The sequence below is a fragment of the Lupinus angustifolius genome, chromosome LG08, assembly GCF_001865875.1.
Source record: "Lupinus angustifolius cultivar Tanjil chromosome LG08, LupAngTanjil_v1.0, whole genome shotgun sequence".
Classification (NCBI taxonomy): Eukaryota; Viridiplantae; Streptophyta; class Magnoliopsida; order Fabales; family Fabaceae; genus Lupinus; species Lupinus angustifolius.
The window spans coordinates 25,100,730-25,124,329 of record NC_032016.1 but is presented as its reverse complement, the minus strand read 5'-3'; the positions used below and the strand labels follow the sequence as shown (position 1 = coordinate 25,124,329).

The window sequence follows — 23,600 nt, the reverse complement described above, 5'->3', positions numbered from 1 at the left end:
ATGGATCAAATGTATTTTGATATTTATAGAATATGCGTTTACAGTGTTTGATCTTAGAGAGAGCATGAGATATTTATACAGCCCCTAGGGACTAAATTAAAGAGTGCAAAGTACATGTATCAAATTACATATAAATATAAAATACTCATTTTAGTCTTTCATATTTTTTGACCTTACCAATTTAGTCCTTCAAAAAAGAAAAGATCTAAAGTGATCCCAAAAAATTTCAAATGTGGGTCAAATTAGTCATTTTTAGCATGTTTTCCAAAACTTGGTAAAGACTAATTTGACCACAAAAAGAACTAGTTTGACTCACATTTGAAGGACTAAATGGGTAAGATTGAAAAATAAGTGGGATTAAAATGAGTATTTACTCTAAATATAACATTTGGAAATGATGAATGCTTGTTTTTGTTTTGGTATGAGAAAATGAAATGATGGTTGTAAGTTCTAATGAATAGGGGAGTTGAGACCCTCTTGAGAAGACATGGGATGCAATGATTGGTGCCTCTTGGAAGTGAAATTAGATGGTGGAACTTTCCTGAATGAAGGTCGCTTGTTCATGCATTGAAGAGCTTGTTTTGCATAGATACTGTGAAGTAAAGGTGAAGCTTTCTCCTTAAATTTGAGAACAAAAAAGAACAGAACTCTAACCAATATGAGGATGATTATGACTGCAGCTAAATCCCACCATTTTGAATAATCAACTCTCATACCAAGCATGGTTGTGAGGATTATTTCTCCTTCAAGTTTTGGGCCACCAGGTATTAATGGATCAAACTTCAGACCAATCATGTCATTCTTGAAAGCTCCCTGCATGATTACTCATAATTAGTGGCTAAGTAAGTATCACAAATTGGACTAGTTATGTGTTATGCATGCACCACCTAAACCATTATAAGATGCAACCATGCATTTTCAGTGCTATATTTCACTTTGTTAACAACTTAACATGTTAGAGATGCATCACATTTTTTCTTCTTGTTCTTGTAACATGTTTGATAATGGTACCTGCAATCCCCATGCACTAAAATTGATGTATGAAATCGGGTAGCGCCAGAAGATTTTCGGAAGATCGTGGATCTGACGGAAATAGCCAGCAGTCATCATCATTACACCCTGTGCACATATGTTAATTAGCAACAATAACTAAGGGTCTTAAAATGTTCATAAGGCTCATCAAAAGTGAACTTAGTATAATGTGTGAAAGTAGTATATACTCTTCAGTTTATTGGAACTGTTTCCTTATAGTAGTACACTTACAATATATCCTGCTCCAATTATCAATCCCATGAGGAAGTTGGGAACTAGTGAAGCTATAATCATCATGGAGCTCTCGACAATGGCGATGCAGCCGATAAGATCAAGACAGATATACATAAGATGTGAGAACTCAGGACGAAACTTAACCATATAATAGGTTATAGTGCCAGTAGCAATGGACATCATTGCCACAAAGGGAAAGGAAGATAGAAAATTTGACACTATGTACACTGCAATTCCATAGTGCCCATTAATCCTTTCTTTGTAAAATACCTGTATCATGAAAGAAAATAAAGTAATAAGTAATAACATTATCAATGTTGTAAACTTGTTAAGTTATATCAACATTTCATACCTTCATTTCTTCTATGAAAGATGGGAAGCCTCCTATAGACATGAATGTCATGAAACCTGAAATAAAAGCGCCACATGCCCCTCTTGCAAAAATTGCACTATAACTTGTTCCAACTTCAAAGAAGACTGTACCAACACACAGAGATAAGGCAATATAGATTGTTACCCTTATCCAATAGTACCCTACGTCTCTGCACATGTTCACGAAAGATCTCTTAGTCAATGTTGATAGTTGCTTCCACCATTTGGCTTGGCTCTTGCTTTTACTTTCAGCATCATGTCCTTCCTGTAACAAAGTTCCTTGGCCTTTATATTTTGATACAATAAGTGTTACAAACATGATCACTTTTACTTCCTACTATTTATACAAGTAGCAAAAGTTGCAAACCCTTCAGTGAGTTGGAACTTGAGAAATGGCATAATTTTTTTAAGGGTGCTACTCACAATATTTGAGATTTCTTTGATTCTTGCCCTTGCAGCTGTTGCATATTCTGACCATCTGTATTTCTCAATGAGTTTTACTTTGATTTCTTCAGTTTTTAAGTTCATCAATGATGCTGTTGATTTTGGATCCTGTTATTCAAAGTAATCTTAAGAGAAGGGGAAAGTATCATGATGATTCCATTAAAAAATATCACCATGATTAAATGTTAATGAGTTGTTGTTAAAGTTTTATGTACTATTATTCCCCTAAAGTATTTATAAGAAGAAGACACTAATTTAACATAGCTAGGTTAATCATATATGTATTAGAATTTACAAAACTTGTGAATGAAGAAAGCAAATTTTGAAGAGTACATACATGCATTTTGTGGGAGGCCATCATAGTTGTTGTGACAGTGTCAAAGTCTGAATTAATACAACGTAGGAAATGATCTGAAGGGTTTCTTCTACTTGGACAAGGGAATCCTGCATTGGCAAAGAACTGCAAATACATGAATAGGTTATGTCAGGCTTTAACCTATTAAGGTTTCAAACACTTGGTTTGTTATTGCTGAGCATTATAATTTGCATTAAGGGGGAAGAAAAACAACATTAGAGAGAGGAAAATGTTGAAAATTTCAATACTTGTTACAAATTAGGGTTATTTACTGATTCTATCAAGTTATCAAGTTTAATGTATTTGTTTACATGTCTATAGGATTTTAGTTCAACTTTTTAGTCATTAAAACCTTACAATAAGTAACTTATATATATATATATATATATATATATATTTAAATTTGAGCATGCAAATTCCCTTAATTGAAGCACTACTCTTAAAAGCTAAGAAGCAAAGCCAAAGTTGAAGGGAAGAAAATGAAGAATATATAGATGTACCTGAACTGCACTTTCAGCTGGTCCAATGTATATGGTTTGACCCCCAGAGAGAAGAAAGAGATCATCAAAGAGTGCAAAAACTTCACTACTTGGTTGATGTATAGAAGAGATAATAGTCTTGCCATCATGGGCTATGTTTCTCAAAGTTTGTACAACAAAATATGCTGAAGCACTATCAAGACCACTGGTGGGTTCATCAAGGAACAAGAGGTTAGGTCTTGTGAGAATTTCAAGTGCTATGCTTAGTCTTTTCTTTTCTCCACCACTTATACCTCTTAAGTGCCAATTTCCTAAAATCCTATCAGCACAATCTTGAAGACCCATCTCCATAATTGTTCCCTCTACAATGTCATTTATCTCTTCTTTGGTCATGGTTGCTGGAAGCCTTAGATTAGCTGAGTATGAAATTGTCTCTCTAACTGTTAGTGTTCCCAACAATATATCTTCTTGGGTCACATAAGCCTGTGTTAGTTTCATAAACAATGAAATAAAATAAGAGATTCATAAAGTGGAAAATGCTATCTTTTCATATCTATGCAAATTTAAAGGCCAAATTCTGGTACCAACAAAGTTCCAACTAGAATGAGATGCTAGTAGTTAATTACTTACTACACCCCCACATTGTAATCTTCTTTTCTTTCCATTTATAAGCACCTTTCCAGACATTATAACATTTCTGGAGAGTCTACCTGAAACAATACCGTATATCTAAAGTTTATAACAGAGGTTTATTCAAAAATAAGAAACTAAGAATATCAACAAGGTAGCATAAAACTTCATCTGTTCTTATGCGACTTCTGATTATTAAGTATATATATATATATATATATCTGTGTGTGTGTAGTTAATTATTTTAGACTTAGGCTTATATTTTTTGAATATAATGCTATGCATGGTTAGCCATTTACAAATACTTGAGCTCCATTTGGTTATCTAACAACTTTTGTTTTTGGCCCCATATTTTTTCATCATTCACTCAATTCTCAACTAAAATTCACAAATTTGTTTTCATTGTTTCACAATAAAAATATTAATAAATTTGCATTTTTATTTTTATAAAAGTATACCATTTACAAGATGAACTTGAAAAACCAATAAAACATTGGTCAAGTGTGTTGTTGTAAGATTGCATTAGACTCCGGATATGTCAAAATGACAAATGTTATATTTATGAGTGTGCCATTTGTTGAGAGAGATAATTATATATTGTAAAAGATATTAGTTTCTTATTCATAGAGTGGAGGATATTCTTGGTTATACACAAAAAAGATGAAGTTAATTGAAAATATTAGCTTAATTTAATAGAATTAGAGGACCAATTTGAAAACTAAAAAATAATTTAAGATGAACATAGTTATTTAGACTTGTACATAAGAAATGAAAGCAAAGTGAGTGAGAAATAAAAGAGAAATATTTAATAGTGTTGTTTAGTACAATAAATGAAGTGTGGTTTTGCAGAGAGGAACAAAGCAGGGATGAGTGGATATTTAATTTGGTACACTTTGTAAGATATTATTCATCAATGATGCTTCAACCCTTCAAATAAATAATAGGGACCACTATGTCAATTATCAACAAACCTTACATAGCTAGCTATCTTAAACTGGAGAAGGATATGTTGTTCTAAAACATGTTCCAAAGTCTGTTTTAAATCAATCATATTATATCATGTTAGTTAAAAAAATTAAATATTCTTGACTTTATTAATTTTTGATCCATTATGATTGGTCAGAGACAAGTTTAGATATTTCTATGTTTTGGTCTACTCTCTGCAATGAATTAAATATATGATACTATTGTTTAATGGGTTAATTGGTCATTGGTTTTTACCCTATGGTTAAATCTACGGTTTCTGAAAAGATGTTTACTTGATTAAATGTCCACAACGTGTTTTATTCTTTTGGCTTCTCTAAGTGATAAGTCATTTGCTTATTTTGTAAAGACAGTTTTGGTGCTTTGAATGGCATGGACATTTTCATGGCAGACTAACATGTCGCCTTTATTGGGAGAAAATTTCAGACAAAACTTACACACTAGTAATCGGAATTAGTTGTTTCATTTTTTTGTATCACAATTCAATTAAAAGTTATCACATATTTAGAAAAACAAAAAATAATATTTTTATATTATTTAATAAGATGTAATTGACTTAAGACAAAAAAATTGGAACATAGAATGTTCATTTCACATACTAGTATTCAGAATATTAAATAATAGTACTTAGTAATAAAAATAGGTAAAAGTTAACACATTAGTTAAGGGATCGGATATAAAATAAAAAATGGATTAGAAAAAGCACCTTTTAAATATAAATTTACTATATTTTGATAAGGATAACACCAATTAGCAAAAGAAATAAAAACGATTTTGCTATCAATATTTGTTGGTTCATGTATATATAAAAAAAAACATTCTTACCCAAAGAGTTTTCGGCTCTCAGCTTTGGTGTCTGACCGTATAAAATTGCTTATATACAAAATTAGAGTGAAGATATTACACTCACAGGTACTTATACTTATGCACAAACTTTTTCACCAATCATGTTCTTTTTAAAGTTAGTAAGATTGTGAATATGGAATTTGGATTATGAATAGTGACACCCTGAAAAATGCCCTAAAATTATCCCAAGGGTAAAGTGGATAAAATCTTATAAATATTTATTGAGATTAAAAGAAACAATACTTGTACCAACAAGACATTGATCCTAAAGATTTCGATTCCTATGAGTGATACTTGTTGAAAAGGATAATTACGAATGCAAAAAAATGATTAGTTCTTTATCCGAAAAGATTGAAGGATAGTAGTACCAAAAAAAGAACTCCGATGAGGTGGATAAGTTTTGGCGTGGATAAAATTGAGGAAACAATTATACTTATATGATTGGATAGGAGAAAATCTCAAAGTTAATTAACTTTTAGATGAAGGACAAGTGGTTTGTTTTCAACCATGGCATGCATCAAACATCATGACATATTCCTAGCAAAACTATAAGTTTGCATTCTTGGTTGGAATCGAACGAATCAATCTTCAGATTCTAGGAAGACATCCAAAGAGATAAAAAAAATTACATCCATTTTCCTCTTTGTTGTTATTTGTACAACCAAATAAATCATAATAATGTGTTCGTAAGGAATCACTACTTCACCTTACAAATTAGAGAACACATCTCTTGCCCACTTTTTGTCTCACTTTATGTACCATCTACTCTGATTTGTTGGGAAAAAATTATTTAAGCTAAAATTATAATTATTAAATATTTTTTTAGCCAATCACATTTTCTGGCACATAACTGTGGGACAACAGATGTGCTCCGTACGGATTTTCTATTAAATCAATGAGGGTGATGATTTGAAGCCAATAACCATATAAGCAACAAGGATATTAAGTTAATCAAGCTTAATTAATTAATGTCACATAAATTGTGAGCTAGTGTATTTTCAAACTCAGTGCTATATCTACCTATCCCCTTATAAAAAGCAAAAAATAATTGTTTGCATAAAGATTAACATGAAAATAATAATGATAAAAAAACGTTTAACCTTCAAGTGTTTAATTTGTTAGTGATAAAAGTACATTCTTGGTTATAAAAAACAACACAAAAAACATGTTTTGGCATGAACAATAGCAATTGTAGTATACAACAAAAACATGCAGAATATGATACCTGCTAAAGCATCAAGAAGAGTAGATTTTCCAGAACCAGAAGGACCCATAATAGCCATGATTCTATTAGGTTCTGCATACCCACTTAACCCATTAAGCAACCTCTTTGTGTGTTCATTCCCAAAATTTGGAACCACAACACTTAAATCTTCCCACACAAGATGATACATCACTCCTTTCTTATTATTATTATCTCTTATTCTCATTTCATAATCTATATTTGTAACACTGCTATTGCCATTGGAACCATGGTCTTGCTCTATTTCCATTTCTCTCAAACTAAAGAAAAATAAAATATAATATTAGATGATAGTGTGAGAAGGTTAGTGGTTACATATATAAATGTATTGTGAGGTATATAGTGATAAAGTTAATTTGGTAAATGGTGAGTTTTTATTATGAGGAGTTAATATTGTGATCTAACACAGATAGAAAAGAAGATGGTAATAAAAGTGAGGAGAAGAATATAAGGTGAGAATCATTTAAAGCTATGGAGAAGAGGAGAACGACACGTCTTGTCAACAATAAAGGAGCATGCTTCAACTAGGGTTTCCACATGTTATCATACTAGTAAAAATATTCATTTATTTACTCATTAAACCTATAAATATTATTAGTTATAACCTATAATGAAATGATTTAATGAGTAACTAATAACTGTTATATTTTGTGTGATTTTGAAAAATATTATTTTTTCGATTGCAAATTGGTTTTGACGAATATTTTTTGATATTGGTCAACTTTGACTAGTTTAATTATATGTCTTCAATAAAAAAATGTCATATTGTATTAGTATGAGAAGTTGAGAACTAATTCACCAATTTTTTAATTGGACTCATCAATACAAATGTTATTTTAATAAATGTGATTTCCTTCTTCAAAATTTAAATTTCATCATCTCTTTACATTATTTTAATTTGTCAAAATCAATCTAACATATCAATTGAAATAATATCATCTTCAACAACAATAAAGGGTTTATAAATTTGTAATTTATTTAATTCAAAATAGAATTAATAATCTTAAATTATTTTTGATGTTACATGCCAAATCTGAACTTGATACTTAATAGGTTGTGGGCACATATTAATCATTGAATCAGGAGCGTGTATACATTAATTGAACTAGAAGTTGGAAACATTGTTTCAAGTCTGAACATTGAATTAGAATAGTTCTCATATTGGAGCACTTTTAATACACCTTTCATTCCACACATTTGGCTGTTTTATGTTTTCTTTTTCTAAATTGTTTTACAATTTTAAGAAGACCAATTTTTTAAAATATGTTTAAATATGTTTTGTCTTAAAAATACATATATTTTCCGTCAACAATTTAGTTTCACCCCACCCCAACTTATATTGATATTCAGCTTCCACATATAATAACCAAAATCCTCTCATATCATTTAGTAGTGTACGGCCTACTAGATCCCTAAAGTCGAGAATTCGATTCCTGAGAGTAACACTTATTGATAGAGACATTCACAAATCTAGAAATGGATTAATTCTTACCTAAAAAAATGAAAGAATACTTTTGATAGTACCAAAGAAACCGTCCGAAGCTCAGTTCCTTAGGGAGAGGACTAAGTATTATTTCACTACATGGTACCAACTACCAACTTCAACTGTCAATTAAATCCTATGCGATAAATTCTCTAACAATCCAAAATTTTCTTCAACGTTCACACATCAAGCATCCTGACATATTGGGAAGTGGGTAGACCAAAACATAATTATGATCATATCAAAACAAAAGACTTTGGACTACTTCTAAGTCCTATCATGCATCTCTATCTTTATTTAATGATGTTGGTGTTATTTCTAGGATTTTGATTGTGTTTTTTCCCATATTCAAATCCAATCAATCACATGATAATGTCATGAATACTAGAATCTCACCCATTATGTAAGTATCACTTTTCTTCATTTTATCTTATATATACTGAAACAACAAACATATATAAAATATTTAGTAATAGTTGTCTTTACAATGAAAAATATATACAATTAATAGTATAAGAGATATACAATTAATGAGTACAATAGTTAACTACAAATTCAAATGTTTTGTAAAGGGAAAAGTTTAATAGTGTTTATATTTTTAATTTCTTAATCAATTAATTCAGTACGACCCAAATTACAAAGGTTAGAATTTAATGATTTAGCTCTTGGTATTCAGTGGCTTGCATTTGATGGAAATGCACCTAATATCATTTTCCTAAATGAGATAAACATACATCTCTAATTAAGAGAAATTTCCATATTGTTTTTTTAATATAATGACACCCTTTCTTCACATTGAGGAATTAATGCATTGAACTTTTGGTGGCATATGGTTAAGTTAAAGCATAAACCTCATATGTATGTGCCAAACATCATACTATATGAAAGTACGTTACATATGCCAAAGTACCAACCATCATACTTTATTATGGTGAAAATGACTATAGAGGGAGAAAGATACAATGACCATTAGAAAGAATTTTTTGACACGTGTCATAATCTTATATAGCACTGGACGCTTTAGTATTGGTGAGAATCCCCTTCCGAAATGAGTTTAACTCCTCTCCAGTAATGGAGAGGCCATTACTAGAATATATGGTTGAAATTTTTTTAAACTATTTATTTACTTTTTATTAAAAATAATATAAAATCATAATCGTTAATTTTTTTTTTACACGTGTCATAATTCTATCCAGCACTGAACTCTTCAGGAGGATCCTCTTCCATAGGAAATATATCAGAACCTAATGGGTGGCAAGTATGGGAAATTAATGTGAGGGGTTACATGTTGTTACAGTTACACAATGCTTGCATTCTAGTATACAGAAGCAAAAGAAGGAACAAAATGAAAAAGTCCTACAAAAGTCTTCCAAGGAATGAAATTCATATACAACTATACCTACCTATTCAATTGTAACATGTTTTATATTTGAAGTATTCAAACCAAACACATTCATTTATCACATGTTAAGGATGGACTAATAAGCCATCTCTGTTAGATTTTGATACCCTCTACATTTCTTATCAATTCCCCTCATTTGATGGTCATATTTTTTTTAATCTAAAGTTACTTGCACCACTTTATTGTATTTTTTGGGTATATGGTGGCATTGTTATCTTCAAATGTTTCTTATGGTTTATGGCCCTTGATCTGATATTTGGAGGCTTCCTGAAAAACATGAGTGAAAAAGTGAAACAAAGTAAATCACATTAATTATGTAAATTAGTTGACAATTTTTTTAGGATTTTTTTATTTTGTTCCTTCGTTTGCTTCTGTATAAGTAAAAAGCTGCAGCTGGCAACTATATAGTGAGATAGTTAATTTTTTGCTGTTTGTTTTGGCTCTTAGCCCCTTCATATCAATAACAAAAAGAAACATGACTTTTAAAGAAATATCGAAATATTATATAAAACATGTAACATATTCAACTTCTTCTAGTGGACATGCATTAATTTGTGAAAGAATACATATCTTCATAAAAAGTTGCCACATGTCATATCTCGTTATGCTATATTCTTCTAAAAATTTCTGAACACTGAAAAAGCAAGTATTAAATAAATAAAATACAAATGTATCATTATCTTAAATAATGTTTTTTAACTTTTAGAAGGATAGGTAAAAACAAATTGTTTTTCCCCTCAAATAGAGTAATAGACAATAGTAATGGAGGAAAGGAAATAACAGCCAGCAAAATAAGCTTGAACCTTATCCATGAATATTTTTGCTCAATCTATGACTAATATATATGAAAAAACCTGTGAAAAGTCTTTTGAAATATCTTATTTCAAAGTTTATAACTCGCATGATAAAAATTAAAAGCTAGATTGAAGTTTTATATACTGATACAAATTATTTAGAGAGAATGAAATAAGTCAACAAATGCTACACAACAACACAAGTAATATTTAAGTAATATTTCTACTAATAGTTTAATTCAGTAGATTCAACATCACAACAGATATTTCTTCAACAAAGGGATCATGATTCTTGTGGCGCCTCAAATCTTGTTGGGGTGTCAATTCCCATCATACAGCAAAGGCCCGATATCAAAATTATTAGCAAAACTATCCCCTGGGTTATCACAAAAATTAATCTTATCAGAAAACCATAAATATGACATGAGAAGAAAAGTTTATTAACCAAGAAGCAAGAAAAAATATTGAACAAAAGGGAAAGGGAAAAAGGACAACATAGTAATATTTGCAACTTGATCATTTTCATAAGCAAGTCTTCTCTTGATTATTACAAGACTAGCATCTTCATATAAAATACAAGACAATCAACAAGAAACCCCAATCATCAAATTACTGCACATCTAAAAGTAGACAAAGAAGCTTACCACGAAAAGGCCCTCCAAAAGAGATGATTTAATCTGGCAGACTGAATCACAAACTGCCAAGTTGGTTGACGCGTTGCTAGTTGTACTTTCTTGTAGAAACCTTTGCAGATCCCTGTAAGAAGGATACTGAACTGATCTGGCAGGATCTGACACATAGAGTACTGCATATTTTGCTCCAGATTCCTCCACAGAGGTGATGATCTCGGATAAAATTTCACCTACAAATATGAATCAAACACAAGCATTTAGCATGCTGTTAGATCATATCTCATCAAACCCATAACTTAGCAGTAGAAGTACCTTCAGATTGTGCTTTGTCAACAATACTAAAATGTTGAGAGCCTCCATTGCAGAACACAACCAAATCTGTTTTCCCTTTGTGACTCTCATCGGCCCTCTTGGTCAAATAGTCCTGTCAAGTTATAATGGACAACAAAGAGCATCAGATTATCATCACAGAAACCAAAATTTAATAAAGGATCGTGTCACATGATTTTGTTGATTACTTGAACTGAGTACAAAGCTGTATTTCCAACAAGACTTTGATCATCCAAGGAGCAAGATCCAATGAAAGCAACATTTCTAATTCCTAAACCATCTCCACAGGCTTCAGTAAATCCTGAAACCAACAAATTTTCTAAATTCTCATCCTGTGATGCAGAAACGTAGGGAAATGCCAAGGAAGTGTTGGATCTGGTGAAAGAGGTCTGTCATGACAATGGAACAGTGGCAAAGTCAAAATTTGGAAAATTAATTCCTTTAGCAATCATAGACCATATACATATTTATCTACATGAAAACTTCATAGACAGTATAAAACAATTTTATCACCTTAAGCAAATCTAGAAGAGCTGAATCTGCATGGTTGTTCATGGTTAAATCTGAAGATTGTAACTGCAAGGCAAAAATGTAACATAGATTATTGCCGCTGCATTTGTTTACAGAAATCTGTAGGAAAATTGCAATTTCAAATATCTATATAGACTCCGGAAATACATTACCTCTCTGCCAACGAATAAAAGTGCCAGATCCAGAGGCTCCTGAACTTTATTTCCTTTGCACTATCCAAAACAAAACAAAAATTTAATTACACAACAGGACATGAAAACCACTACAGCAACAACAATGATAGAAGAAGTGAACAACATCAAAGCAAAAATAGCATAGATAAAAGGAACGGTATAATACCAGAAAATTTGACCAGCCTGCTTCAGATGAAACAGACTTTGCTAGATCTTTTGGAGAAATGGTCTGATAATTTACAGATTCCTTCAATCCATTTTCTGAAACCCTGTAAACAGTCCAGTGAGGTTATATAATTTGCTGCACCTTAGAAAGTAAACCTAAGATGAGATCATGATTCATGACAAATTGACAATACTCATGAACAATGTACAACACCATTCATATTACATGAAGCATCTGGGGTTTTAACAACATTGTCACTCAAGACAATAAGAATGAAATGAGAATCTCGGGTATTTGTACAATAACTTCCTTTTCACTTTAACCTTGTTCACATTTTATGCTTATCTGCTTCTTTAATATTGAACTGGACCAAAACGTCAGTTTTCTACATAAACTCCAAACCGAAAAAACCAAAACTTTGAAGCCCTAAATTCAACAATAAAACAATAGTACGAAAAAATATATTGAATAACCCAGAACATCTATCTCTAGCTTGGTCATTCAACTCAACCAAAACGTGGGTGTAACTACAAAAGGAAACTTAGATATGAGGGGCTGTTTTTCCTCTAACTCCAATGCCTCCCTCATTTTCTTCTATTAAACTTCAAAACCTTAATCAGATGTCAATTTTTTAGGTCACACGCCTTATATAATATCCCCTACACCCCTAGATATCACAAAATCGTCATAGTTCTTCTTCTTCTTACAAAACCAGTATTAATCCAACATTGTAATCATAAATCCTTTCATTGCATTCAATATTATGATATTAAGATTGATATGAACTCAATCAAATATAAATTACAGTGCCATTACAACACCAATTATGACATAAATGATTAATTGATGACATAAAAAGATGATGATAAAAGAAAATTACAGATTGTAATGAGAAGACCAAAGGAAAGCAGGGACAGTAGAAGCAAACAATCCATTTGGGAGAAAAGCAACCAAAACAAACAAACCAAAAAGCGACACCATCTTCTTCTTCTTCTTCCTCACAATAATCCAATTCTGGATTCATTCAAATGCAAATCATACAAATCAGTATAAAATAAATAAAATAAAATAAAAATTGGCATGATTCAATCGAACGGGATTATAGAAATTAGAAGGAAATTAAGAAGAAATAGAGAGATAGGAATTGAAAATTGGTACCAGAGTGACGTAGATCTGATCGGAGAAACAAAAATAAAAAAACCTAACTCAACGTTTTGTTATATATATATAGCATACCGTGCCTCCTCGATGATTCTCATTTTATCATTCAACTTCCACCTTCAATACCAGAAAAATAAAACAATTTTTTTTAATATCGGTTTTTTATTTGTTTATTTTAAATAAGAGTTATTTAGTTGTTTATTAAATTATTTTTTATTAAGCACATGAAATATGTCAAATTATTTTTTTAATTGAGAAAAAAACAATGTTATTTCACCTCTAATATATATTAATTGGTTTGAAGATAGAGTGAAAGAATATCATACATTATGTTCCACAAAATAAATCTTATAAAAATACTCTAGGTGGTTGTATGATGCAACATCATTTATTAGGAATTTCATTATTAAAATATCAACATAATGAAAGAATAAGTTAATATTTTTAAAATATGAAATCAATAAATAATTTGAAACATTAACTTATTCTATCATACAATTTTATATTTTTAATTCCGGGATACATGTTAGGCTATTATTATTTTAGTTAAATTTTCACCTTCATAAAAGATATGAATACTAAGATTTAAGTCAAACAAAAAACTGCAAGTCAAACAAAAAATGCTAAGGTTTAGTGTATATACATGTAAATAAAAATTGGTTAAAGTTAAATTAATGTATTTATTTTATAATACAATTCTATGAAATTTTCTTATTTATAATTGGTGAACATATCGAAAAAATTGATTTGGAATATTACTCTTGGGAATGAGATTAATAATATATTTATACTATATTATATTATATTAATCTAAGAATATTATTTATTACATTTATTATCTATTAATATTATAAAGCACTAACATACTTATAAGATTTCTCTATATCTCAAAACTATATGATTAGAACTTCCAAATCCAAAAAAATGAATAATTTATTAATATATTGTTAATCTAAAAAATGATCATGGATATTAAGCATGAGCTTCCCGTAACATTAAAAATATTTATTAGATAAAAAATATTTACAAATAATTTAATTTTTTTTCACATTTTAGGTAAGTAAAATTTGTAAATGATATATTACAATATAATATTACTTGACTAATATTTTAATTTTGGAGAAAGGTGTAAATATTAATATGTGATAAAAACATTGTTTTAGCACAAGATATTGTTGTAATTATTATAATAATTGTGACTGATAATTATGATTGTGGAGCTAATATCAGTTCTATGGCAATTCTAATGCTATGCTTTTGCAATTATAAATTAGAATATGAGTGAAAATTTATTGGTGACATGAGATTTTGTTGGGAATGGGTTACATTGTGGTGCTTGTTGTTGTTCCTCTATTAAATCACAGTTATTTGTTTCCAAATGAGAAAGTACTCAAATGAAGATATTTCATAGAATAAAATATCTTCTCATATTTGACATGTGTCTTATTTCATTTCCTTTAATACATTTCCATTTTAAAATATATTATAAAAAGAAAAAATAAGACAAGTATCAAACACATAATGAATTTAAAGAGATAAATTATATCCTGATATAAGGATATATGTATTGAAGGAAGTAAAATAAGACACATGTCAAAACTAGATAGATTTAAGGAGATAAGTTATTTCCACACGGGTATGTGGAGATACTACTAAACTCCACAATAACTAACCAAATTTCCATATACCATTAACATAAATAGCAACCACAAGTTCTCTCCAAAGAGTGAATGAATCATAACTTTATCATAATCTCGGGTAAACAAAATTTTCTACAATTAGAGTCATTGAAGGTCCAACTTTGATTACATCAAAGATGATGCAGTACAAGATGAACGAATTTGAAGAAATTATTGAGTGAAAATCCAATATTCCATACAAATATGGTGATACAGAGAGATGCTGATAGAATTAACGTTTGACCCATTGGTAACTTTTTCTTGCTTTGGCCTTTCCTGGCTTTTTCCTTTCCACCACTCTTGCATCCCTTGTCAGGAACCCAGCTGGTCAAAGATTCAACATAAGCTTGTTTAGTAAATCATCAAATTCAACACATACATGATTGGTGTATTCTCCAAAAAAACAAGACACAAGACAGAACATTTTGGTTATTGGAACCAATGAGGACAGAACAATAGAACATCTTGTTTTGTCATGTTCCATTCTATTATGCCTGTGCACCAAATGCTGCTTGTGTAATATGTTCTCATAAGTGTGAAGAGGTTCATTAGAATAAAAATGTATGTTAAAATGATTCGAAAGAGAAAAGAAGCAGAAAACTATACCATTTCTAAGTGCAGGACGCAAATCTGGTTCCCAGCTTTGCATAGCCTTGCTGATCCCCAATCGTATTGCTCCAACTTGGCCTGTTGCAGGAAACAGGTTTCATTATAGCAGATACTATAAAAGGGAAAAGAGATGGATGACAACGAAAACTTGAATTTTGAGAAGTTGCCCACTAAGCATTAATATGCACATATTCCAGCATGGTTGTTATTGGAGGTTGAATAGAATATAGGTGCCTAATGTGGGTTTTCAGGCGGTATAAACATTTAATTGTCAACATTTAAAGTTCCGGTTGTTGTTAGCTAAAGGGCAAAAATCAAAGGGCTAATGCATTTTGCTCTAAACAAACCAGGAACAAAAGACAAGGAAAATGAAAATATGACAAGAATATAATATTGATCACTTCTCAAATTAGTTAAGGATGTAGCATACTAGCATATATAGAACAGAAGGAAAGAAAAAATCTGCTGATAAATTTTGCTTCTTTGTATATTACATCAATGGATATGTTTTCAACAATATCAAAGTAAGTTCTTCATGAATGATATTGCAATTTGCAAAGGCCAATTCCAGCATGGTGGAATAGTACAGGTTTGTTTAATCCTTTTTGCTTTAAGTTCTAGAAAATTGTTTTGTAAAACACAACTTCAAAACAATTTTCAAAAATGAAAGGGCTAAAAGATGTTATTGAGTCATATATATTTCTAAAACACGTTTTAAAAGCAGCTAAACAGAGAAGAACATGTTTGACTTGCTTGTACCATTATAAGCACGGTAAACAAATAACGCATCTGGCCATCTCTGACCTTTTCCAATATAATTTCTTCTTCATTAAGGCCAAAGATGCCCCACACCACATAGATGTTACTCGTTGTCCATGTGAACCTCATACTATCGTACACACTCTATGCTAACCTCAAGCCATCCATTCAATATGCCCATCTTAGACCAACACAAAGGACTCTTTTTATAGCTATCCAGTATTTAAAAAAAGCAAGAAATGAATCAAAACTTGGCTCAACTTTGTCTGCCATATATTTGGAAAGACCTATTTCAACCAGTATACCTACACAAGATAGATGTGGTCGGCAGACAAGTTTCTCTATCAAATAATAAAATACACATTTGCTAATGTCAAAACACTACTTTTAAGTGTCAAACATGCTTGGATTATATATGTGTATGAAATATGCTTCAAGTGCGGAATGCAATGTTGGAAATTCAAGTATAATGCAGTATAATGCCAATATTGGAAATTCAAGTATAAAAATAATCTAAAAGTCATTAACCTCACCTGAAACACCACCTCCTTTCACAGTACAATTCACATCCCAAAGCCCCAATGTCTTTGTCTCAGAGAAAGGTCGAAGCAGAGTAGCACGATGTTCAAGCATAGGGAAATAGACATCAAATTCTTTATCATTAACTCTAAATTTACCATCACCAGGCTGAACCCAGACACGCGCTACACTGCATTTTCTTCTTCCTGTTCCATAAGCACGTCCTTTTTCATCTACTTGCCTCACTCTTGCTTTTGCAGCTTCCTCTTGCTTTAGACGTTCCATTTCACCTCTACTAGATTTTCTAGTATTATTGTCATAGCGCAGGTCTTCTATTACAGAAAGAGGGGGCAATCCCTCAACCCCATCAAAGTCTTTCAATGCAATCAAACTGTCAAGCATTTCATCCGTGATTCCAGAAGAAGTAATCAAATCACCAAAAGCGCGAGTTGGGCCTGTAACCGCAATCGGAAAGTGGCATCACTAACCTTGATAAAGTTTAAACTCCAAATAAACAAAAAATATCAGCTATTACAACATGTATTACAAAGTAGCAGTTTTTTTGTCATACAGATATCACCAATGACTTCAAAATCATCCTCAGTATACTTTGGAAATTAAGACCAACATATAAGAAACATTAGAGCCCTGCTCCATGTTAATTATATGTCAATCTTGGAAAAACTACAATATATAGTCATTTTCATTTAGGATTAATCATACACGCTCAACACGCCATATAATTAATAACTCGAAAGACACTGGTGTTATTGGATTATATCAGTACATAATACAAACGTCAGTTATCATCTAAAATTTATTTGACAAAGATGTGATGCCCCTGATTATAATTCAGTTTAATATGAAATCACAAAAAAAATTCTCATTGATGATTTCACCAGTCATCAAACACGAATTCCCAGTTCCCACTCACTAATAAGTCATACAGATGATATATTACAATTACAGTCTACATCGTGATTAAATATAATAACACGCATTTTTTCTAAAGGGCACTTAGTTCTGAAACCCTTTTAATGGTTATATATAACTACCTACAAACACCATAAGAACTGGTGTTTGGTGAGCAGACAGAATACCATGGAAAAAATGCTCTGTTCTATTCCCTTTGTTTCAAAAGTCAAAACCTGTTTCGGTGCAAAGGAAAAGTCCAGTGTCGTTCTATTTATAAAATACACCAAAAACATGAAATAAAAAATAATTATGTTCCATGTCATTTTAGCACGCTTGGTGACAATGAGGTCACAAGTTCAAATCCTAGAATTAGCCTCTCGTTTGTGGGGGCAAGACTGCATAAATCTACCTTCCCCATGCCCCACTAAGTAGTAGCCTCATGCATTAGGCCACCCTTTTGTCATGTCATTTTAGCACGCCTAACAAATGCTTGGACAGTGTCATACACAGAAAAGGGCTCAAAGCTTATTATCATAAGCTTTTCCTTAAGTAAGCTTATTAAAACAAGATAAAATCGGCTTAAAGGAACATCATAACCTATTTTTATGTTATTTTCATTTTCATATGTTTATTCTCATGAGCCAAAATAAGGTGTCTACAAGCTCCTTTAAATGTCCCCTAGTTGTAAATCCTTGAAAATGGTTAAACAACAACCGAACCTCAATCCCATTGGATTGATCAACTACATGTATCGAACAGCGCGGTTACATAACAACAAATTAATATCATAAGAACTATAGTGTCATAGACAAAAAAGGTTAATTGAAGGTAAACCTTTGAGTACAGCAGTAAGTTCTTTCTCTTCCTTCTCAAGCTTATCAATCTCCTCCTTTCTTCCACTCTCTTCCGCATCTCCGGCATTAAACCCGTCATTCACCTCCTTCACATCATCACCCTCTTCAAAATTAAAAACATCAACACCTTTGTCTTCTTCATCCTTCATGCTCCAAGGTGTAATGTACTCTGCTCCAATGCCAATATTCCCACCAACATTATTCTTCTCTTCACTTTCCTTATCAATTCCATTGAATATTGCATCCTCATCTTCATTATCAAGACCACCCTTCTCTTCCAGCCACAGCTGCTGCTCCTTCCCTGGTGCCGCCGGAGCAGCACCGGTGCCATCGTCATTCACTGCGGCGAGGGTTTCGCCGTTGTCATCGGCGAAGAAAGCATCGAACTTTTCCTCGCTGTCACGAAAATCTTTCCAGACATTAGGGGAAAACGGGTCCTTGGTGTTATTTCCATTGTTGTTATTGGTGGAGAAGAATTTGGGGATTGTGGTGAATTTAGGGTTGATGGGTGAATTTGAGAGATAGGGTTTTTGGGGAAGAGAGAATAATCGACGGAAATGAATGGGTTTGGGAACTAAACGAGAAAGCATTGTGATATGATTGAGGTTATAGTTATTCGTTCATCACTTTTGAAACGGAATAGAATAGCGACACCAGGTGACGGCGGAGATTTGAGGACGGTGACGGCGGCAGTGCGGTGGCGACGGGAGGCGAGTTGAGTTGAGTTGAGGGAACGAGTTGAGAAGAGTAACGAGGTAAGAGGGTTTATTAGGTTTAGAGAGGAACTGAGGAAAACGTCATCGTTTCACACTTTGTTAATATTAAAAACACAGTATTTATGTTTGTCCAATTTAAAAAGAACACAGATTATTTACAAAGTTAGTCTACTGTTGTATACACAATCATAGATCATCAATCTTTAATTTGAATTATTCTTTTTTTTGTTGAATAGTCAATGATAATAGTGATAATATAGAAAACTTTTACACTATAAATATATAATTTTTTCTCTTGTTATATATATATTACTCCTCCGCAATTTTTTTGTAGGTGAAACATATGATTATGGTAAAATCATATAAATAAATTTATCATTTTAGAATGTAATATATAAGATCATTTTGTGTAATAATGACTTCAACCATGAAGTCGTTTTGAACGAAAACGACTTCAACTTCAGAAATTGACCATAATAAACGATTTTTGTACTATATTGAAATTGTTCTGTATTATACAGACTTCTGTATGCAAGAGATAATAATTGGTAACAAATATAACGACTTAGATTAACACCATTTCCATCCAATAGCTATCCAAACAGTTCGTTCTGATGCAAACTAACTTGCAGTTTGGAAGTTAGTAGCACCCATTTCTTAAACAATGTCTTACTACATTCATTAACACATTCCAACACTTACTTGATATGTTAAATGTACATATTTCAACACAAAATTATTCCTTTTACTTTCTTAAACAATGTTGGTTTCACTTGTTAGCATTCCTGATAATTCATAATCAATTATGATATGTCCCAAGAGTCAGCACACTTGATAAATCTTTCGGACATAAAATGTGAACATAAAAGTTTAAATCCAAACAAATGCCCAATTTCCCTTTCCATTTTTGTCAAAAAATTGGCTATAAAAAATAGACATTATGATGCTACTATTTTTACATTTAAAAGGTTTATTAACTAGACATGTATTTTTTAATTTTTTTAGATTTTACCGTACTACATACTTTTAATATTTTACTTAAATAAAATATATATACTATTAATTAATAAATAAAAATTAGATTTAACAGGCAATGGATCTAAAATCAACTCTCTTCCACATCTAAAATATATATACTTATTTTTGTTTTACATATTTACTATGTTTTGACAGACCCTCTCATATTGTTAATTCATATATTTTATTCTATTAACTTAATATTATAAATTAATATTTTCACAAATGAAGTTCACATAAGCCAAAACTATAAAAAAAGTTATAATGATAAATTTAATTTAAGTAGATAATATAATGTAATTTAAAATTTTAAATATATAAATCAAAAGTGATTATGCACTTTAGAACATGAAAATTATAAAAGCGAAATTATAGTAAAATATGTTGATATTAATGTGATCATTGATAACTCAATTTGGGTTGTTGGCAATGGATCTAAAATCAACTACTGGTTAGGTATTTGGCTAGGAAGTCCTCTAGCTCCGACTATAAACATTCCTCATCATCTTCACTCCTCCTTGACTATCAAGGTAGCATATTTCATCAATGATCAACAGTGGACAATCCCTTCCTGGATGGCTACTTTGTATCCTACTATCCTGAAGTCAATTATCAAAATTAATGTTTCCAATAATAATCAGAATGATCATGTAGTTTGGATACATTCTACTGATGGTGGTCTTAGTATGAAGGATGCCTACAACTTCTTCAAGCCTGGTGCTAATAATATTAACTGGTGCAAGTCCATTTGGTTCATCTCTATTCCTCCCTCTAAATCTTTTATAATTTGGAGGTTATATAATAACAAAATGCCCACTAATGTCAATTTTCAAAAAAGAGGCATGCATCTGACATCTGCTTGCTCTATTTGTCATGCTGCAGAGGAGTCATCCAATCACATATTCTTCAACTACCACTATTGAAAGTGGTAGTTAGTGCAAACATCATCAATACAATCTCAACCATATGGCACTATAGAAACCAGAGAAGGTTTGAAGATACCACCATCAGGTTCATGCAAGCTTGTGACAAGATAAATAGGGAAACTGCTCTCAGTGGAAACCATTCTAGATTGGGTGCAAAGCCTTCTCTTTTTGAGTTTGGCATAATTAGAAGATTCCAAGTCAACCTCACTACAACCTTGCTCCTGTTATAGCTGAAGTTAGGTGGCTTCCCCCCCCCCCTAGGGTGGATCAAAGTTATCTGAGATGGTGCTGCTCATGGCTTTCTTGGTCATGCAGGAGGTGGTGGTATTTTTAAAGACAACAAGGGGGACATGCTGGAGTGTTTTGCTACTTATCTTAACATCCAAGACTCTATATATGCTGAGTTATTCACCGCCATCATGGCCATTCAGATAGCTAACTCGAAGGGCTGGAGGACCATTTGGTTGGAATGTGATTATAGTTTAGTGGTTGAAATTGTCAAGGGTAATATAATTAAGTCAAAGTTAATTGTTGCTTTTCCATGTCACTTATATACTGTTGAATACAATGCAGTAATGAAAATAGACAAAGGTTGAATAAGATGAAGCAATTTGAAGTAAATAACTTTGTTGCATTAATGGCTTAAATTTACAAATCCTTCCAACAAAGTCTTATGAAAGCATGAAATGTGTGAAAAGTAACCCCACATATACTCATCTTAGAAAATATATATAAAAAAGACAAAATAAATATGGGGAGGAACCTGAAACATAATATGTGCTCTTAGTTAACATTTTGATACTTGGGTTGCTTAGTAGGGGAAAACAAACCAAAATGTTTTTCTGTTTCAGCAGGTCCTTTCTGATTTTCATCAAACATGGCAAACAAATAAGTTTCTAATGGCTTACTAGGCCTTTTTGGAGTCCCACTTTGCACATGTTTGATCAAATTGGTATAATACTTATTTGCATTATCAATTGTTGCAGCATCACCACCTTCTGATGGCCAACCACTCTCTGATATAACTACTTCCAAATTAGGAGCACCAGCTTTCTCTAGAGCTGCATAAACAGCATCTAATGATGCATCAAATAGATTTTGGTACTGATATTGACCATCAGTTACCACAGTACCAGGTGAGGTAAATAATGCATAGTCAAGGCTTATGTCTTTGGTGTTACCTATGTAGGTAAAATAAGTGTACAAATTCACAAGAAGTGATGCATTATTAGTCACAAGAAAACTTAGAATAGGGTTTACATATTCAGATGCAGCTGGACTAAATTGTCCTGCTGATGGAGGGTATGAACTAGCCAACAATCCCAATTGTATAGCTGTTGAGACTTTAATTTGAGTTTGGAGATTGGCTGATGCAAGTGCATTATATATATTCTGCATTGCTGGTGCAATAAATTTTGCTGCTGCATCACCAGGCATTATTTCATTGCCAACAACAATGTATAGAAATTTGACATCTTTAGCATAGGTTATTATATTGGTTTGGACCCATTGAGTAGCTGCAGTAGCATCTGTAGCAAGGGATTGAATGATCTCATTAGGGACACCAACAGAAAGTTGTATGGTTGATCCTTTCAATGCTTCAATTGTTGGTATATTAGGGTTATATATTCTCATTCTCCCAATGCCATTTTCTTTGTAAAGATCTATTACTTCTTGTACAACAGGTAAGTTATCAGCTACTTGTCCATAACACACTCCTATGGGTTGTTCAGCTGCATGACATGCAAATCAAAATTAAGAATTTTAGGGTTAAAAGAATATATATACTTTCCTAGTTTGAATAAACAAACATATTATGTACCTAAGTAAATTTCACCTTGTTTATATGAACATATCATAGTGTATATCATCCAACATATTATATACTTATATAGAAAGTGAAAATATTGATAAAAGTAATGGAAGGTGAAACAAAAAGTTTACCTGTTGCATTCAAAATACCAAGTACAGGAAGCATTTCTAGACCACAAAGTAGAACAAAAAGCATTAGCATGAAAGCCATATTATTAGCTAATGATTGAAGAGAGAAGATGTGAAGGTTTAGTTGAGAGGATGTTGGTTTTCCTTCAACAACTCATACTGCTTAAATAGTGAGCAATTAGAGAGGGTGTGCTCTATTATCTGATGAGTATCTTTTTCATTAATGGAGAAGTAAATAATTGTTTTTACATATATTTTACAATGACAAAAATGTGATTTCATAATAAGTAAACGTGTAATTATATAAGGGATATACTTACTCTAAGATTAAGTTTTTTAAACTTACTACTCAATCTAGTTATCAATTCTAGAAA

The 23,600-nt window shown here is 31.6% G+C and overlaps 4 protein-coding genes across 5 annotated transcripts; all 4 read right to left on the bottom strand.

Annotated features, from left to right (window-relative positions):
• On the bottom strand, window positions 26-7,024 carry LOC109355554 (ABC transporter G family member 15-like). Its single transcript, XM_019598770.1, has 10 exons — window positions 6,602-7,024; window positions 3,547-3,626; window positions 2,938-3,399; window positions 2,420-2,542; window positions 2,062-2,190; window positions 1,619-1,903; window positions 1,264-1,536; window positions 1,012-1,119; window positions 380-813; window positions 26-136 (listed from the first exon to the last, which is right to left on the bottom strand). Exons 1-9 carry the CDS (start codon window positions 6,867-6,869, stop codon window positions 451-453), a joined length of 2,091 nt encoding a protein of 696 aa, XP_019454315.1. The 5' UTR covers window positions 6,870-7,024; the 3' UTR covers window positions 26-136; window positions 380-450.
• On the bottom strand, window positions 10,352-13,391 carry LOC109355552. The gene is made up of 9 exons (XM_019598767.1): window positions 13,289-13,391; window positions 13,011-13,144; window positions 12,131-12,233; window positions 11,944-12,003; window positions 11,774-11,836; window positions 11,449-11,649; window positions 11,243-11,354; window positions 10,943-11,160; window positions 10,352-10,674 (listed from the first exon to the last, which is right to left on the bottom strand). Exons 2-9 carry the CDS (start codon window positions 13,109-13,111, stop codon window positions 10,582-10,584), a joined length of 951 nt encoding a protein of 316 aa, XP_019454312.1. The 5' UTR covers window positions 13,112-13,144; window positions 13,289-13,391; the 3' UTR covers window positions 10,352-10,581.
• Window positions 15,005-19,433, bottom strand: LOC109355551 (28S ribosomal protein S9, mitochondrial-like). 2 transcript variants are annotated; one of them, XM_019598766.1, is made up of 5 exons: window positions 18,966-19,432; window positions 18,607-18,926; window positions 16,872-17,312; window positions 15,577-15,657; window positions 15,005-15,294 (listed from the first exon to the last, which is right to left on the bottom strand). In XM_019598766.1, exons 1-5 carry the CDS (start codon window positions 19,214-19,216, stop codon window positions 15,203-15,205), a joined length of 1,185 nt encoding a protein of 394 aa, XP_019454311.1. In that variant the 5' UTR covers window positions 19,217-19,432; the 3' UTR covers window positions 15,005-15,202. The 2 variants fall into 2 exon arrangements, with proteins under 2 accessions (XP_019454311.1, XP_019454310.1); XM_019598765.1 differs by having other exon boundaries at window positions 18,607-19,433.
• Window positions 22,050-23,329, bottom strand: LOC109355549 (glucan endo-1,3-beta-glucosidase-like). The gene is made up of 2 exons (XM_019598762.1): window positions 23,230-23,329; window positions 22,050-23,018 (listed from the first exon to the last, which is right to left on the bottom strand). Exons 1-2 carry the CDS (start codon window positions 23,306-23,308, stop codon window positions 22,069-22,071), a joined length of 1,029 nt encoding a protein of 342 aa, XP_019454307.1. The 5' UTR covers window positions 23,309-23,329; the 3' UTR covers window positions 22,050-22,068.

Coding starts and splice junctions, on each gene's coding strand:
- LOC109355549 (XM_019598762.1), bottom strand. CDS start 23,308: ATGGCTTTCATGCTAATGCTTTTTGTTCTACTTTGTGGTCTAGAAATG. Junction 23,019..23,229: donor TGGTATTTTGAATGCAACAG/GTAAACTTTTTG, acceptor CATGTCATGCAG/CTGAACAACCCATAGGAGTG.
- LOC109355551 (XM_019598765.1), bottom strand. CDS start 19,216: ATGCTTTCTCGTTTAGTTCCCAAACCCATTCATTTCCGTCGATTATTC. Junction 17,313..18,606: donor ACTTACTGCTGTACTCAAAG/GTTTACCTTCAA, acceptor TTGCGGTTACAG/GCCCAACTCGCGCTTTTGGT. Junction 15,295..15,576: donor GCGTCCTGCACTTAGAAATG/GTATAGTTTTCT, acceptor ATCTTTGACCAG/CTGGGTTCCTGACAAGGGAT.
- LOC109355552 (XM_019598767.1), bottom strand. CDS start 13,111: ATGGTGTCGCTTTTTGGTTTGTTTGTTTTGGTTGCTTTTCTCCCAAAT. Junction 11,837..11,943: donor TTTTATTCGTTGGCAGAGAG/GTAATGTATTTC, acceptor TTTGCCTTGCAG/TTACAATCTTCAGATTTAAC. Junction 11,650..11,773: donor CTCTTCTAGATTTGCTTAAG/GTGATAAAATTG, acceptor TTGTCATGACAG/ACCTCTTTCACCAGATCCAA.
- LOC109355554 (XM_019598770.1), bottom strand. CDS start 6,869: ATGGAAATAGAGCAAGACCATGGTTCCAATGGCAATAGCAGTGTTACA. Junction 3,627..6,601: donor TCTTCTTGATGCTTTAGCAG/GTATCATATTCT, acceptor GTATTGTTTCAG/GTAGACTCTCCAGAAATGTT. Junction 3,400..3,546: donor GATTACAATGTGGGGGTGTA/GTAAGTAATTAA, acceptor AAACTAACACAG/GCTTATGTGACCCAAGAAGA.